Source organism: Nilaparvata lugens, chromosome 3, assembly GCF_014356525.2.
Source record: "Nilaparvata lugens isolate BPH chromosome 3, ASM1435652v1, whole genome shotgun sequence".
NCBI lineage: Eukaryota > Metazoa > Arthropoda > Insecta > Hemiptera > Delphacidae > Nilaparvata > Nilaparvata lugens.
Window position 1 is genome coordinate 25527039 of NC_052506.1, and position 18080 is coordinate 25545118.

General features: G+C 31.4%; 1 protein-coding gene across 2 annotated transcripts in view; it reads left to right on the forward strand.

Moving 5' to 3' along the window:
* Positions 1-1030: 1030 nt before the first annotated feature.
* Positions 1031-18080, forward strand: part of LOC111043786 (protein Wnt-16) — a 59877-nt gene continuing 42827 nt past the window's right edge. Inside the window, exons 1-3 of one of the 2 annotated variants that reach the window (XM_022328832.2) lie at positions 1031-1294; positions 2209-2298; positions 6356-6493. In XM_022328832.2, coding sequence (XP_022184524.2) covers positions 2238-2298; positions 6356-6493 — 199 coding nt within the window. In that variant the 5' untranslated portion in view covers positions 1031-1294; positions 2209-2237. Of the gene's footprint in view, positions 1295-2208; positions 2299-6355; positions 6494-18080 lie in introns of those variants that run through there. The other variant, XM_022328841.2, reaches the window with a different exon arrangement.

The window sequence follows — 18080 nt, forward strand, 5'->3', positions numbered from 1 at the left end:
TATTTGCTCTGTTTTGCTCTCATTCACATTGAGTAAGTTATGGCATTGAACCATAAGATACCATAATTACTTTAGACTCATCCATAGCCCTTCCAAGCGTATCCTGAATAGTTTTTGTATCAACATCCCTATGTACCAGGGTAGTATCATCTGCATATAATATTGAAGACAGAAATATTTTTACTAAAATCATTACCGTAACAAAAACTATAAACAGAAAAGGGCCAAGGACTGATCCTTGAGGAACCCCCACAGTCACATCAAGGAAATTTGAGTTTGTGCCATTCAAGCAAACTATTTGTTTTCTATTATTCAAATAACTCTTGATTAGCTTGAGATCCGTTATCTACAATACCATCTTTTTCAAGTTTTTTGCAAAGTAGAGTGAGAGACACAATCAAACGCCTTACTCAAGTCCAATAGCAGATATCCAACTGGTTGCTTCAGTTCAAAACCATTCAAAATATATTCAACAAGTTTTTCAACTGCATCAAGAGTACCTACTATGATTCGGTCTAAAGCCAAACTGAGAAGGATTAAATAGCTGGTTGTCAACAAAATATTCATTAAGTTGAATTACAATACATGTATCAATGACTACTTAGTATAGGTAGAATAGAGTTCATATAATTCGACTCCAATCATTTCTCGTATAATAAATAATTACTGCAATGCAAGCTTTCTATATTCATCAAAATAATTTATTCAGATAACTATAAAATCAACTTAGTTTGCTATTATTTTCTCGAAAAAATACTTGGTTTGAAACTGGCGCGTAAAAATCATTCACCAGATGGCGTTCTCTGGAGTTCACTAAATCTCAATAAATTATCTTGAAGTAAATCTTTGAAGTCTCAGAACTAATTATCAATAAAAGTAGAATTCGGGTGATAAATATTCAAATCTGTTTTATTATTTTGTTTTCAAAATGCAAAACAGCCATATTTTTAGAGTACAGTAGTAAACAAAATTAGAAAAATGGAACTGATGTACAGTCTGTGTCAAATCAGATGCTTTTGATCTCATCGCGTCAGCACGCACAGGCTCAATCAGTCAGCCACTGATTTCAGTCATTTTAGTCAATCTCAATCTTGTTACGATACATTCATTTATGAAGTAATCGCTGTGCTACAGGTTTTTATATTGTGCTGAAATATTCTTTTTTGTTAAATTAAAAATGTATTAAATCACAAATTTGAACTGGCAATTATATCAGTCTACTATCAAATTAAATTCCAGAGGATATATCAGCTTTTGAAGTATTTTGTAATATTCTAAATTCTCTTTTTTATTGGTGAGTCTTAGCCAATCCTATTTATTTAGTTATGCTAAGAGAATAATTGTTTTGTTGCTTTATTATTATACTTATTGCACTTTATAAAAATACCGTTGATTTTCTAGATCATTCTATTTGTCTTGATTGTATTCAAGGTTATTCTAATTGTGTGTAAACATAACCTGCTTTACAACGTTTTTAATGATTTTCGGATTAAAATTATTTGTCCTACCATTGAATGTAAATGAATGAATTAAAGTTACATCGATCGAATTATTTTGTTAGTTAATGATGTAATAGCTATAATAGTTTTGTAATTAAAAAAAATGTTTGTGATCACTATTTTTATCCATTTACACTTAACACTTCTTTACATCTAAAACTATTAGGCTCGTAAAAGATCCTATTTGATCAATGGACAACGTTTCCAGGTTTTTAAAATAATGGAAACGTTAAGTATTAACGTTAGACAGGCTAGTCAAGACATGACATGAAAAGACAAGAACATTTTAGACAAGTGTAGATCATACAACCTCAGTTATATTGAAGCAAGAAGCAACACACACCAATCAGTCACATTAGTCGTTTAGTCCTGAGATAAAGGTTCCGTTTGGATCCATTAGGTATTAGTTTAGTGGTTGAAATTAGTGATTTTAATTTTTTTATTTAGCCTGTTGATTTTTTAATTTAAAATCACTTAAAAATGCAGTAGTATTAAAAAATAAAATATTAATACTAGCTTATTGATGAATAGGGAATTTTTGATAAATAGGGAATATCTTATTGCAAATAGGGAATTCAGTTATAAGTCACATAAATGCAGACTATATTTTCTTTATCCACGTCTTACATCTCTACTTCAAAAACTACTAAGCTATCTGTTTATTTTATTGAAATACAAAGTTGATTAAAATTATTTTTTTTACCAACAGGTGACCAATGTCAGTAAAAATCTGCAGACATGGGGAATGAGGACACTGAACCATGGGCAGGATTAAAGACTGTTTCATCGTTTGATAATGGTATGTAACTAACGAAAATCAGCATAAATCCTTGCGCACACCGACTGCTTAATAAGGGACTAGGACCATTTTTATTATAAAAACATCTTGCGTCGGTTTGCACATGACTAACTGGAAAACGTATAAGATTGAGTTTTGACCTACCTTATTCAAGGGAAGGTTTTGGGTGGATTCTATAAAATACAAACCGAAACATAATATCCTTGTTCTGCGAAAAAAGTATGTATTAAGGTCCAGTTCCTAAGCGACCACTGTAGCCGCGTGGTTATAGCCGCGCTGTAGCTGCTATAGCTTCTATAGTCGACATAATTTTTCTGGGTATCATTAAATAAATAAATGAAATAATATATTATATACACTACAACACTTACAGTAATAAACTGCAGCCCTTAATACAGTCCACGCGCGGCTAAAATTGTTGAGTCTTAGGAATTGAACCTTCAGGTAAATTTTCAAACTCCTCTTGATCTTCTGTATCAAGATATAAGTAGGCTAGGTGATTTTGTGGATCATATATGGCTCTTATTCTAAATTACAGCTGGTCTTTCAATGTTAATGAGTAGTCTTCGTGAATAACCAGGCCAGTTTAGCACAGACTACAGTAACTATAATAATCACAGATTCACAGTATGGCCAATGACTGACACGAATCATATTCATGACGCCATCTATCCAGTTCACTTGTCTTTGATGAAGAAAAAGGAATAAGGAACCTGGTACAAATCCGCCATTAAGATTCCAAACTAACTTTATAGTTCTATCTTATTGCATTGGAAATTGGAACTCATCACTTCCTTTATCGATTGGACACATATTTTGAACTTCCGATGAGTTTGGTATAACATTTTTGAAGGAAAATTGATTATACTTTAATGTAGACCAATTAAGTTTATTTTAATAATGCTTGAAACATTAATTTTTCTTCCCTCGGGCTACTTGCGGGCCACTTCCAGAGCTTTCGCGGACCACTTTTTGGAAACCACTGATTTAGACCACTGATAAATATGTAGAAAGATAGATTTAAATTTTATTGTATTTCCTCATCCAATTTATTGGTTTGGCTTTCTAATAATCTAATTACGAAATATTTTGTTGCTCAATTACATAGGGCTATAACATTTTATGAAATATTTAACTTTGATTAAGTGCTGATTGAAGACTCTGCTTCTATGATTTACTTTAATTCTATGATTGATTTTCTTCAGTCCTGAGAAGCCTTCCCTTACCATGTTCAATTTTTCAATAGCTGTTGATATATAAGTTTCGATTTGCAATACCACTAGCATTGGTATTTAATTATCTCTTCAGCAGATTTGAAATATCGCTGAATATAAATAATAATGGTTATGGGTTTTGTGTTTTCTTTTTCAATTGCTTACATGTTTATTAAAATTTTTACAATTATTGAGAATTTGATCAATTTTCCACAATGAACAAATATATTACAATATCATGACATATTTCAAAAGTTTATTAGTAATTTTTTGGAGATTTAGCTTTCAGGCTACGTTACCTAGGTACCTTTCATTTTTACTTTCCTTGCCCTATTACCATAGGCTAGATAAGGAAAGTATTGCTTTCCGAAAAAAATTAAGGTACCCCAATTTCTAAATTTCCATACGTTTCAAGGTCCTCTGAGTCCGAAAAAGTGGTTTTTGGGTATTGGTCTGTATGTGTGTGTGTGTGTGTGTGTGTGTATGTGTATGTGCGTCTGTGTACACGATATCTCATCTCCCAGTTAACGTAATGACTTGAAATTTGGAACGTATAGTCCTTACACTATAAGGATCCGATACGAACAATTTCGACCAAATGCAATCCAAGATGGCGGCTAAAATGGCGAAAATGTTGTCAAAAACAGGCTTTTTCACGATTTTCTCGAAAACGGCTCCAACGATTTTGATCAAATTCATACCTGAAATAGTCATTGATAAGCTCTATCAATTACAACAAGTCCTATATCTGTAAAAATTTCAGGAGCTCCGCCCCATCTATGCAAAGTTTGATTTTAGATTCTCAATTAGCAGCCTTCATAATACAATTTAAACAAAAAAAATCAAGTAGAAAAGATTGAGTATGAAATCTCTGCAATTGATGTCCAGTAACATTTTCACCTAAAATTGAAAATAAGCTTGAAATTCGAGAAAATGTGATTATTAAAATGCAAACTGTTGGCAACTGTTGATTCTATTAAATCATTCACTAAGAAGAGATAGCAGACATCGTGTGTCTCCAGCGTTATTGTCCTATCACCAGCTGTCTCATATCTTTGAATAGTAGATTTGAGATGCGCGGTGAAAAATTTTCATAACGGCAAGGAAAGTTGTGTGAGTGCGCCACACCAGATTTTTACTCTTATCTACCATTTACTATTTCAAGTTCTAAAATTATATTGGTAATATATTAAAAAAAACGAAAGAGATTATATCGAAGTTATCATGGAATTTATAATTTCATAAGTAAAGCAAGCGATTTTACTTATAATCCACTATAAGCTGCATTATAAAATACAAATATATTATTTGGAATCTTCATGGTGGCGGCGGGAAAAAAAACTTGAAAATATTCAACTGTGATTTATTTCATAGAATGTTATATCCAGTTAAGCCGCAAAAATATTTTGAAATTAGATTATTATTATAGTGAGGTCCACATTATAATGGCAGTGTAGGAAGATAGGAGAAAAGCGTTGCCAGATCTCAACCTTGCCAACCAAACAGCTGATACTGGTACATCTGATGAATTTAACTGTTCATTATTGTTTAAAATAGTTAGCTTAATTATATTTTTTAAAATATATTTTTTAAAGATGTAATAATAAATTTTCATGATTGAGATTATATATTTTGTCAAATAGTTGAATCTCTACATTGTTGATAAACGATGTGGCAACATCGCAAAGCATGAAAGAGATAGCGTTATCTGCTTTGTTGAATGATAGACAAGGATAGCAACACCATTGCATCTCACACTGCCATTATAACGTGGACCTCACTGTAGAAGTTCGATCAAATAAATTGGATGAAAAAATACAATAACATTGAAATCTATCTTTCTGCATATTCATCTGTGGCTCCCACTAGATCTGTTCTTCCCACCGCGAAAGCTCTGAAAGTGGTCCGCGAGGAGCCCGAGGGAAGAAAAATAATTGATGTTTTAAGCATTATTTAAATTTAACTTTATTGGTCTATATTAAAGTATAAGCAATTTCCCTTCGAAAATGTTATACCAATCTCATCGAAATTTCAAAATATGTTCCCAATCGGTAAAAGAAGTGATAAGTTCCAAATATCCATTGCAATAAGATAGGACTATAAAGTTTGTTTGGAATCTTAATTGAGGATTTATACTACGTGATCGAACTAGCCAATCAAATGCGTGACATTCAATGCCCATACTGTGGGTAGTATAGTTACTGTAGCAGAGACGACTTTGTACCCTTCGATCTGCCAGCGGTCGTGTGTTCGAATCCCGCAGACAGGCATGGACGTTTGACGATTTCATCATATAACCCACGCACAAGCTAAAAGCTTACGTGGGCATTATTCGCTATAAAAAATAACAGTTCTACATGTGTCTTCTTACTATCCAGAATTATTCACTGAATTATTGATATTAGATCATTGGTTTGCATTGTGAGTATATAAAAGTGCATAAAAATCCAAGCAATTAAAATCTAAGCTTATTAAAAAGTTTTCAAGATAAAAGAGCAAATATTTTGTTACTTGGTACTAAGGAAATAAAATACATTTAAATTGTGTATAGTAGATTTGTGGCTGTAAATACCTACCTCCACTAACTGTCGATTCTAACGGTTTCCTGGAGGCTTGAGAAAAAGCTAATAATTTATTTCAAATCGTGATCAAGCAACAAAGGTATGGCAGGATTCTCATCCCAATTCAGACAATAGATTACAATCCAGTTTATCAATTCAAAGTGATTTTTTTATCTGAAGAGGGAAATTTAGTATAACTTATTTATGATATTTACTTTATAGAATCTTTGTGGATGATTTTTAACAGTGTTAAAAATGTAGTAAACTTGTTTTATTTAAAAGGTGAAAGCAGTTCGTTAGCCATGGAGGTTACCCACCAAGAGCTGCAAAACATTTCACCTTCAAGTTTGCTTGTTGAATCGTTGATTGATTACCTGTGTGTACTGATTGACCCGAATAACCAGGAAAAGTTATACACAAGTAAGTACTCTGAAAAGTTTCAAATCATAATGCTTAAATATTTGCATAGGGGGGGTATTGGGTCAAAAGTTTTTCCTCCATGAATGTTTTTTATTCGATCGTTATAAAGTAACCGTATATGAAATCAATATATTATTGTTGCAAGGTGCTCATTAATAATTTTGATAAATATGAGTGTTGGGAGTTGAAATTGATCTTTTTTGGTATTTCGAGTGAGTAGTTTTTGGGTGTTTTGGGTTTTGGTTAATTCATCTATCCTACCTTAATACTCAAGAGTTCTTTAATATTTTATTGTTTATTTACTCTCCATAGACTTTATTACATTTACTAAATTTGTATATTTATTTACTTATTAAGTAAATAATCATTGTATTGACGTATTATAATTGTTGAAGAAAAGGTTTTGAGAAAATTTATAATTTTTGCCGCAAAATTCAGGTTTGAGAGCACTCTACCTATAGAAAGTATGAGTATGTAACTCTTATTTTACAAAATAATTGAGTAAAATCGATGCACCTGAATCAATCGATCTGTAATGACACCTCAGTAATTTGTTATCTAAAAAACATGACCCAATCTCCCTATCGCTGTATAATTCGCTTGCTTCTTGTGGGAATATTTTTAATATTGTACAACTTTCAAAATTTTGCTGATTATTGTATGTAAGAAAAAATTCGCAGCACATATTATTTGATGTGAAAAACAGAAAATAATTTTCAAAAGAATTTATATGAGAATCGAAATATAATTTGATAATTTAGAGAATCGAAAATGAACGAAAATATAAAGTTGGAACGAGAGGATGAAAACTGAACTTTTTCATTCTATTCAAATCAACTCAACTAATGTTTGATTTAAATGTTGTTTTATTGTGATTGTTCAGTGGATAATCTTATGATCTTGAAAACATTTTTAGTTCAATGGTGAAGCCTTTGTAAAGATGCCCAAAATTTGATGGCGATGATTGAAATATGTAGATGTGTTGAAATAAATTTCGATTTTCTTCTATTAGTTATATTTTTAATGTTGTTTCCAACTACGGCCTCACTACGTCCAAAGTAATAATAGACTATTGTATTGGTGGCTTAATCTACTCAACTCCACTCTTTCCTATCTTTTGTTATGTAGTGATGAAAAATGGAGGACTCACGAATTACAATAAAATATATATTACTTCCTAATTCATAATCGAGGTTAAATGTCCTTGTCCTAGAATATGCATCATAGTACTTCTCAATTTATAATCCATATTGGAAAATGGTTCACTTATTTCAAGAATTTCCATGTGCCTACTGTAATCTTCATCGTTTTCCCTCGAGTTAATATCACTCCATTGGTATTTATCTCTGTAAAACGTCGACAAGTGTAATTTGATTATACTATTACTTCGATTCAATTTACTTAGCTTGATAGATACTTGAGTTTGAGACTTGGATGATGGGAATAATGGAAATAATGAAAGGACCTACAGTTTTGGTGGATTCCGAATCACCAGGGAGTGTTTTGAAAGCAAATAGCTTGTAATGAGTGGTAACCATTCCATTAGAGATCCCAGCTCTCCCCACTCCCTTAATAAATATATCATAGGTGACAAGTGGCGTCACCAGACGTAGTTTTCAAACTCCTATCAGAAAAAAAATGTTTGGACTTCTCCTTTGAAATTCAAAAGTGATTGTCAGAAAAAGTGATGACGTCAGAAACGCCTAAAATTCAGTCCAAACATGCTTGTAACCTCTACCTTCTTCTATATATAGGCCTACATCATCATCTGTAGACAAATAACTGATACATGATTATTGTACATGTATATAATTTGGTATTGGTCAGAAGTAGTGATGTGTGTACAATAGTAAATACTAACTTGTAATACATGAAGTACTGGATGAACTACATGAAGTATGAACTATATGAAGTCTATTTTTGTTTCCTGTTTTTTTTTCTAAAATTATACTTGCATTTAAAGTTGAGCAAAGAAACTTTACTGCGTCAGAAAATATTATTCCACCTCAATCTTTGTAACTTCGTTAATATAGGCTGTCTTTGTACCCTATTGTTTGTGTATCTTTGAAAGCTCAAGTATGCTTTAATAGTTGATTTAGCTGTATATTCATTTTTCTTATAAGTAATTAACTAATACATGGTACATCACCATCTCAACCTACTAGCCAGTTGAGTGTTTGAAACATCTTTTTCATATATATTTCAGATATATCTAGTTATTTTTCTCATCACTACATTTTATAACCATCTCATTTCTCGCACAAAAGCTCTAATCTTTCCAATAAACTATTGTTGTAGGTGATTCAGATTAGTTATTCTCAATTCTTCCCCAACCAATTTCACTGTATTACCGGTATCTTTTCGAAAATTTAAGTTATATATTATATTAGTTATCTCTCTACTTTGAAGTAGATTTTAAATTTATAAAACTATTACAACTTTTGAAGTATTTACCAAATTATATACTTAGTTGCTTGTAATGGTATTACAGGAATTTCATGTTCCTCGAGGCTCATTACTATGTAATTACAATACTTTCATTTGAATGAATTTTAATTCTTTTTGAACATTTCGTGTACCGTGTTTTTGTGGAAATGAAGTTTTTTATAGTAGACAGGTCTGTAATCATCAATTTTTGTTCATAACAAAGCCTATATCACATTATTGTAGTAAATGTTTCGATATTAAAGTTTTCGAGTTTTATAGTCATGTATAACATTTTTGTTAACAACTTTAACACATTAAACGTGATGTTTGTTACATTAAGGCTGTGCAAAGGCTAGAAATAAACTTTCTACTGGTGATATTTTCCAAGTTTTTCGATTTGTATATAATCAAGCTATCAAAACGAAAAAGTTTTCTCAGGAAAACATTTTTTTTCTGATCATTACTTTTTGAGATATGAGTGCCTAAAGTTTGAATTTTTGGGACAGAACATTTCAATTCGGTAGGATATAAATCCATGAGATTTAGAGGATGGATTCTTCATGGTATTGTTGATCTAGTGAAACAATTTTTTTTAAATATCAATTTTTGAAAAAGTTATTCAATTTACCAAAAATAACTCAACTAAAAGTTGAATAACTAAAGTTATTTTTAGTAAATTTAATAACTCACTATCTTAAAATATCTTAAAAATTGATATTTTCAGAAAATTTTTGTTTTACTAGATCAACAATACCATGAAGAATCTATCCTCTAAATCTCATGGATTTATCTCTTACGGAATTTGAAATGTCTGTCCCAAAAATTCAAAATTTAGGCGCTCATATCTCAAAAAGTAATGATCAGAAAAAAATGTTTTCCTAAGAAAACTTTTTCATTTTTATAGTTTGATGATATACAAATCAAAAAACTTTGAAAAATATCACGAGTAAAATGTTCATTTTTAGCCTTTGCACAGCCTTAAACTTCTAAATTTAATGCAAGTTACGTTCGCCCCACACTTAGGTTCTAGAATCTTCTTAGCAAAAAACCTTAGTCTAAAATTGAGAATATTCTATGGAGAATATTTTATTTGTGGAATGTACTTTTTGGTTGATGTTTCGGTTAAAACATCTTTGGATAGTGATCCTCTATTTGTGTTTTTTTATACTTTCGAGTACAAAAAGCTTAATCTAGACAATGAATGGCATCCACTCAACTCCATGAAAAGATGTTATTCTAAATCTAGACATGATGCAATCTGTACACTTGATCTGTCGTGCTTGAATTTTTGTCGAATAGAGTTCAATTCCAACAGGAATTAAAAAAGTGCCTAGATTGGTGTACTGTACTAACATTCTTGCATACAGTAGTCCAGCTATTTTTCTGATTACCGTATTCTTCAGTCTAGACCTGTATTGATAGACTTTCAGTCAATGATAACTCTTGAACATACAAATTAATAAAGTATTTTGATAGGGCTACTTGAGTTGTTTATTTTTTATAGAAATCACTAGTACCCTATTTTTAATTTTTTATATAAACGCTCAACTAGTTTAGCACTCATGCCATTTCAAGTTTCAAAATGGAACTGACATGAGTGATCGAAACTAGTTGTGTTTATATAAAAGAGTAAAAAGAGGGTAATAGTAATTTCTATAATAATTATACAGATTTATATTATCAGAATTCAATTACATTCTCATTAATTCAATTTCCGAACAGTATTTCGATCTTCAGCTTCATTAAATATTTTTATTAATAACGTTGTTCCATGCAGGAATTACTAGTGCGTAGCATATTTATTGAATTAACATTTGAACAGTTGAAATACTGCTGCCGTTTCAAAATTTGCATTGATTCTTCTCAATTCATCGAAGAGGATTTTCTGGAGATTGTAGCTTTTTACTTTCCTTGCCCTATTACCATAGATAAGGAAAGTAATGCTTTCCGAAAAAAATTAAGGTACCTAAATTTCAAAATTTCTATATACGTTAAAGGTCCCCTGAGTCCAAAAAAGTGGTTTTTGGGTATTGGTCTGTATGTGTGTGTGTATGAGTATATGTGCGTCATGGTACACGATATCTCATCTCCCAATTAACGGAATGACTTGAAATTTGGAACTTAAGGTCCTTCCTTACACTATGAGGATCCAACAAGAACATTTTCCATCAAATGCAATTCAAGATGGCGGCCAAAATGGCGAAAATGTTGTCAAAAACAGGGTTTTCCGCGATTTTATCGAAAACGGCTCCAACGATTTTGATCAAATCTATACCTAAATAGTAATTGGAAAGCTCTATCAACTGCCACAAGTCCCATATCTGTAAACATTTCAGGAGCTCCGCCCCATCTATGCAAAGTTTGATTTTTGATTCCCAATTATCAGGCTTCAGATACAATTTAAACAAAAAAAAAATTCTAATGGAAAAGATTGAGCATGAAAATCTCTACAATTAATGTTCAGTAGCATTTTCACCTCAAATTGAAAATAAGCTTGAAATTTGAGAAAATGTGATTACATGTATTATTCAATTGCAAACTGTTGGCAACTGTTGATTCTATTGAATCATTCACTATAAAGAGATAGCAGACCTTGTGTGTCTACTGTCTACAGCGTTATTGTCCTGTCACCAGCTGGCTCAGATCTTTTAATAGTAGACTTGAGATGCGCGTGAACACTAGCGTCAGGTGATCAATTTTCATAACGGCAAGGAAAGTTGTGTGAGTGCGCGACACCAGATTTTTTTAGATGTATTTTCAAAAAATCTTCATCATAACAACTATTATGTAGTATTCTCGTACACAAATACACTAGTCCCTGGTAATTTCTAAACAAAGTTATGAATAATAAGCTATCACTCTATTTTATTTTTAATACGATGTAGAATTATATTTTTGAGCAGTGTAATCAAGTTCATGATGATCAGTTTAATGAGCTCGGAGTATTAGAAAAATATGAATGTTTTGATGTGAAATCATCAATATAATTATTTAAAAATTCTGAAATAAATGATTTAATAGTGGAAAACATTGAAAATAGAAAAAAAGACTTGTTTAGATAGTAAAACATCAATTTATTTAAAAATCCAGAATAAATTGAGAGGGTAAATAGACATTTAGTAAACCTGTAATCAATCATAAGATGTTTAATTCTCAAAATGATTCATTTTCTTAAAATTTAGTTTGATAGTAATTAATATCTGTCGCATACGGATTACAGTTTCGGATTTTGTAAAGATTTTTTTTCAAATTTGTTTCTCAGTGGTCGAGTAGGCTAGTTGTTTGTAGTGTTTGTAGCGAGTGGCGTCTTGACAGCCTATTGTAGTGAATTTCGACCCCCCTCACTGCGATAATTTACCATAACGGCTACTAATTCGGCGTGGAAAGGGTCTGCGATTATGAAAAGTTTGAACCCCAGATCCTGATCCGATGTGGGTATACGCCATCTGTATTGATTTTTGAATGTGGCGAGAAAAGTCACTGGAGAGAGTCACAGATTGGCCGAGAGAAGTCACAGGCTGGCATTTGCTCACAGACTGCATTTTAATGCGATTAGAGAAGAGATCTTGGTTTCGTATACAAGTTGCAGCATTCTCGTGTTCCAGTCGAGCAATGTAGGTAAATTTTGGGAATTTTCATCATTTTCTTCCCAATTAGGTACCTCACTTTATTTGTTTGATGTTTCTAGAAATTAAAACACAAGTGAATACTGTAATTTCTTCCGAAAGTAGGAAAAATAGAGAGGATACACTGTAAGAGACTCCATGACGTAGAATCGAATGTAAACATTTCTTTTCTTCTCTTCATTCCTGATTTTTCAAGTAAAATTGTTGATTTTTGTAATCTGTAGCTTTTCAATCTTATACAATGAATAACCCTTTTCACAGATAAATATAAATTTGAAAAAAGCTAGAATTCTCCATGACGTAGGATCGGATCATCCTTTCCATTGTAAACATTTCGTTCATCTTCTTTTTTCTTAGTAGAGTTGTTGGTTCCACTATAATATTTCTTTTTTCAATTTTGTGCGGTGGATACAAGTTTTGCAAGATGATAAAATTAAAGTTTAGGAGGATGATTAGAACCTTCACTGACAAAGGATCATCCTTACATATGTAAACATTCTATCTCTTAATTTCTCTTTTTTTTAATTGTTGGTTTCACAAACATCCTGTAGTCGAATCAAAAGATTTTGAGTGATTTTGTTGATTAGAAAATTTGGAAGGATTATTAGAATCTTCCTTGATGTGAGATCATCCTTTCAAATGTGAACATTTATTCTATTTTTATTTGACTTCTAACATAAAATCGTTAGTTGGCCTTAAAATCTACTCTTTATTTTTAAATAGTGTGCGATGAATAATCTTTTTCTGATGATGTCAATAATTCATGATTAGAAATTCAGCTATTGCAGAAGTGTAAATATATATTCATAGAACTCTGAGCTAACCAAAATTAAGATGAACATAGATCGTGCCTTGATAAGCTGAATCAATTTAATGAAACCTGAATTTCAAATTGGTAGTATAATGTGAACAATACATTTGATATCATTTTGATTTTGTGATATTGTGCACTTTATGACGTAAATGTCTTTTGAAGATAATGTTTGTGAATTTATAAAATACGGAATTGAATCTTCCATTGATATACTGAATGTTGATGAAGATGTATCTTCAAATTTATTTCTTTTGGATGCTTATTTGAAATCTTGAATGCTGCTTCAATAGAGAACTATGGATTATGTTAACCAACTCATTCCACCCCAGTCTAATGATATCTTTGAAGTCTTCTCCATATATTTTTTTATTAATTATGCTTGCATTCACAATAAGTGTTTTCTCCTATTAAGAAAATTTATTAAGTTTGCTGGTTGATTAATATGATACTATCGTATTTAATTTTTAAATGATTTCCACACACTGATATGATACAAAATACTTTGACACTAGGAGAGAGTGACATAATGCTTATCAAAATTATTTAATGTTTTCTCTTGTATGAGGAGTTTGATTAATATAAAATGCATTTTAGGAAGCAACTCTGCGATAGCGATAATCCTGACAGTATCAGCATTTGTAATATCAAACGCAAATTGAGCTTTTCCTGTGTTTCTATCCTCTTGTGTTTGTGTATGCTCAAATCCATTGAAAGAGCTCTGAGGAAATGAATTCATAATAAATTAATGTAGGTTTGCCATTTTTTCTTGAATAGTTCTATATTGTTAGACCCCTGACAGACCACTACCAGAAATACCAAAATGTACGATAATATTAGCGGGAAAAAATTATAATAAACTTTAAATTATTTAAGATTTCGTTTTCAAAATCATTTATGCATTACTTTCATCATCGACTACGTCTCACAATATTATAAACATTTCCCAAATAAATATTATACTTTATAGTTGTAACTTTTTATGTGATTTTAATACTATATTGATGTAAATAAATATTCACTTCATCTTGTATACTAAAGGAAAGTAAAGCCAGTATAGCAGAATCTATTTTGTAATATATGAGTCACTAACATCTAGCCTAGAGCAGTCTACTTTTCGCCAGCATACATCCTCCGATAAGAACATTGAAAATATTTTTATCATTCATTTATTCATTCATTGAATAAAAATTATTTCAATAACAGAAATAAAAACAGGTTCAGGACTTCAATTACTGAATAGTATTGTTAGATTGAAGTGGATGGAAGAAAATGAAATAATTGTGCAGAAGAGAAATTGTTTGATTTGTAAGTGGGAGTAGGAAATGGTCATCAGTACAGCAATGAGAGAATCGAGTAGCTTCCTATTGGTGTCATGAGCTTGCATTTTTACCACTTCCAGTTTTGATTGCTTAGTATTCAAAACCTTTACTGGCTATTGAGCTGAGTTCTAATGATTTACGTAATAGATAAAGTGTATTATAAAAACACTTCACTTGAATGGGCACTTTTACAAATTATTAAAACAATATTGAAACTTGAAGTACCCTTTATTATTTAAAATATTACAACAACTAGTTTCGACCAAACTCAGGTCATTTTCAAGTTGAAATGTGGAAAATAAATAAAACAAGTTGATACTATTTAATAAGAACATATTCTTATTTTCATGCGATTAATTTATTTCTTATTCATTATCTATTTAGTTGAAGTTATTAAATTTAATAAATTTAAATTTATTTACTTTTAATTTTATCAAAAATAGGATTATTCAAGTCAAATTGAATTATATTTATTAAATTAATCTTATTTAATTTTGCAGTTTTATAGATATACAATTCTTCTTTTACATTCAACATGATATGTTATTTTGTTATACTGTTCAAGGAATATTGCTTTGCTTTGAATTGTGAAATAAATTCTTCCGACAGAATAGGCTAATAATATTTAGATTCCAACTAGAAACTGAATTGTTGATTTTTAGATTTAATTGATTGGGAACTTTAAACTGTTTTTGAGGTTGGCCTTTTTCCCTATGCCTTATAACAAGTTACAAGAATAAGAACAATTTTTAATAATAAAAAAATGAATTATTGAAACATTTATTATTGAAATTTCATTATTAAAAAATCGAAAACCTGAATTTACATAATATCTGAACCAGAATATTGTTTTTAAAAATCACAATGCATGATTTTGATATGAGCAGATTGGAATATTTCAAATGTACCGCCATAAAGACCCCACATAATGGCCGCTCCATAAGGAACACGAGTGTCATGACCTGTATTTATAGATCTTGTTGGAATTATTGAAATCAGCCATTGAGGAGGCAACCTATAAGATTATTACATACCAATGCCTTTGTAATCTATAATATTACAAATATATAGATATAATATCTCGTACTAAAATAACCCAATGGCGACCTTCAATTTCAAGTAAGAGCTATCATTGGGAAGGCATAGGCATTGTGCGGGAGAATCAGCAGCAAGATTATATACCATTCAATTTCCCAGCAAGCTGCATTCAACTATAACTAAAACTACAAACTGCTGCACAACTAACCAAGCACATAGGAAGTCCATATTGAGATATAAATGTAAATACTGATTGTTGGATAATTTTCATAAAAATATAGTGCTTAAGATTAAGCTAAGGCTAAGCACACCTGAGGAGGCGCGGCTTGGTGATACAAAGTGTTGATCTTATGGAGATTGCCTTATCACACCGTTCCATGCCATGCCCGACTCAGTGTGTGTGAGGTCTTCCATTCAGACCAATAAGCAAGAAGCACCTGGATGCAAAATGCCGCTTGGCACCTCTTCAGGTGTGCATCCAGCTAAAGTTTGTCATGAGATGCATTAACTATTTGGCGGTACTGTACGAAGTTCGCCGGGCCAGCTAGTATGAAAATAATATTAAGAATTGGTAATGAAAGTAATAAATTGGATGTAAAAGAAGAATTTTATATCTATAAAACTGCAAAATTAAATAAGAATAATTTAATAACTTTCAACAAAAAAATAATGAATAAGAAATAAATTAATCATATGAAAATAAGCATAATGTTCTTATTAAATTGTATCAAATTTTTACTTTCCTTGCCCTATTACCATAGGTAAGGAAAGTATTGCTTTCCGAAAAAAATTAAGGTACCCCAATTTCTAAATTTCTATACGTTTCAAGGTCCCCTGAGTCCAAAAAAGTGGTTTTTAGGTATTGGTCTGTGTGTGTGTGTGTGTGTGTGTGTGTGTGTGTGTGTGTGTGTGTGTGTGTGTGTGTGTGTGTGTGTGTGTGTGTATGAGTGTATGTGCGTCTGTGTACACGATATCTCATCTCCCAATCAACGGAATGTTTTGAAATTTGGAACGTAAAGTCCTTACAATATGAGGATCCGACACGAACAATTTCGATCAAATGCAATTCAAGATGGCGGCTAAAATGGTGAAAATGTTGTCAAAAACAGGGTTTTTCGCGATTTTCTCGAAAACGGCCCCAACGATTTTGATTAAAGTTATACCTGAAAATAGTCATCGATAAGCTCTATCAACTGCCACAAAACCAATATCTGTAGAAATTTCAGGAGCTCCGCCCCATCTATGCAAAGTTTGATTTTAGATTCTCAATTATCAGGCTTCAGATAAAATTTAAACAAAAAGTTTCGAGTGGAAAAGATTGAGCATGAGAATCTCTACAATCAATGTTCAGTAACATTTTCACCTAAAATTGAAAATAAGCTCTAAACTCGAGAAAATGTGATTATCCAATTGCAAACTGTTGGCAACTGTTGATTCTATGAAATGATTCACTATGAAGAGATAGCAGACCTCGTGTGTCTCCAGCGTTATTGCCCTGTCACCAGCTGGCTCAAATCTTTGAATAGTAGACTTGTGATGCGCGGTAACACTAGCGTCAGGTGATCAATTTTCATAACGGCAAGGAAACTTGTGTAAGTGCGCCACACCAGATTTTTTTATTAATTTTCCACATTTTCAACTTGAAAATGACCTGAGTTTGGTCGAAACTAGTTGTTGTAATATTTTAAATAATAAAGGGTACTTCAAGTTTCAATATTGTATTATTAATGATTAGATTTTTATCAACTACCTTTATCAATTGAATAAAATGAAATAAAAATTATTTCCCTAGAAAGGACGTTACAGAAGAAAAAACAAAGATGAAGAGTCATGTGCATATTGAAAATTCAATATTGAATCAAGTTGAAAAAATGGAATATGAGTTTTTGGCTGAAAACAGTTCATACTGTTCTTCCACTGTGGATTCGATTCATGATACTAAGGATACTTGTATTACTGTGGCGGTATTGTAAAACTGAATGTAATGCATATATCAGTCGAATAAATGAATTATCAGTGCTGTTTTACACTAACCGTATCATTTATTCTAGGATAAAAATGAGTGTTATATAATTGGGTGATGACGTGAAAAGTGAGGATTTGAGGCACTTTTGATAGATCTGCAATAAAATTTCCAATCGGAGATTATTAATTGAGGAAAGGACCGTGAATAGCAGAACATTTCGAATCTGTAACTGTTGATTTTTAGTGATTCTTGTAAGCATTGTCAGCTGGAAGCTGTGTATTGATTGAATTAGGATTATTTATTGAAGGTGTAGGAAAGAGTGGAGAAATTTCCTTGAAAGCTTTCTGTGAGATAATTTTTGCACAGAGACTAATAAAAGAATGATTTTTAAATTATT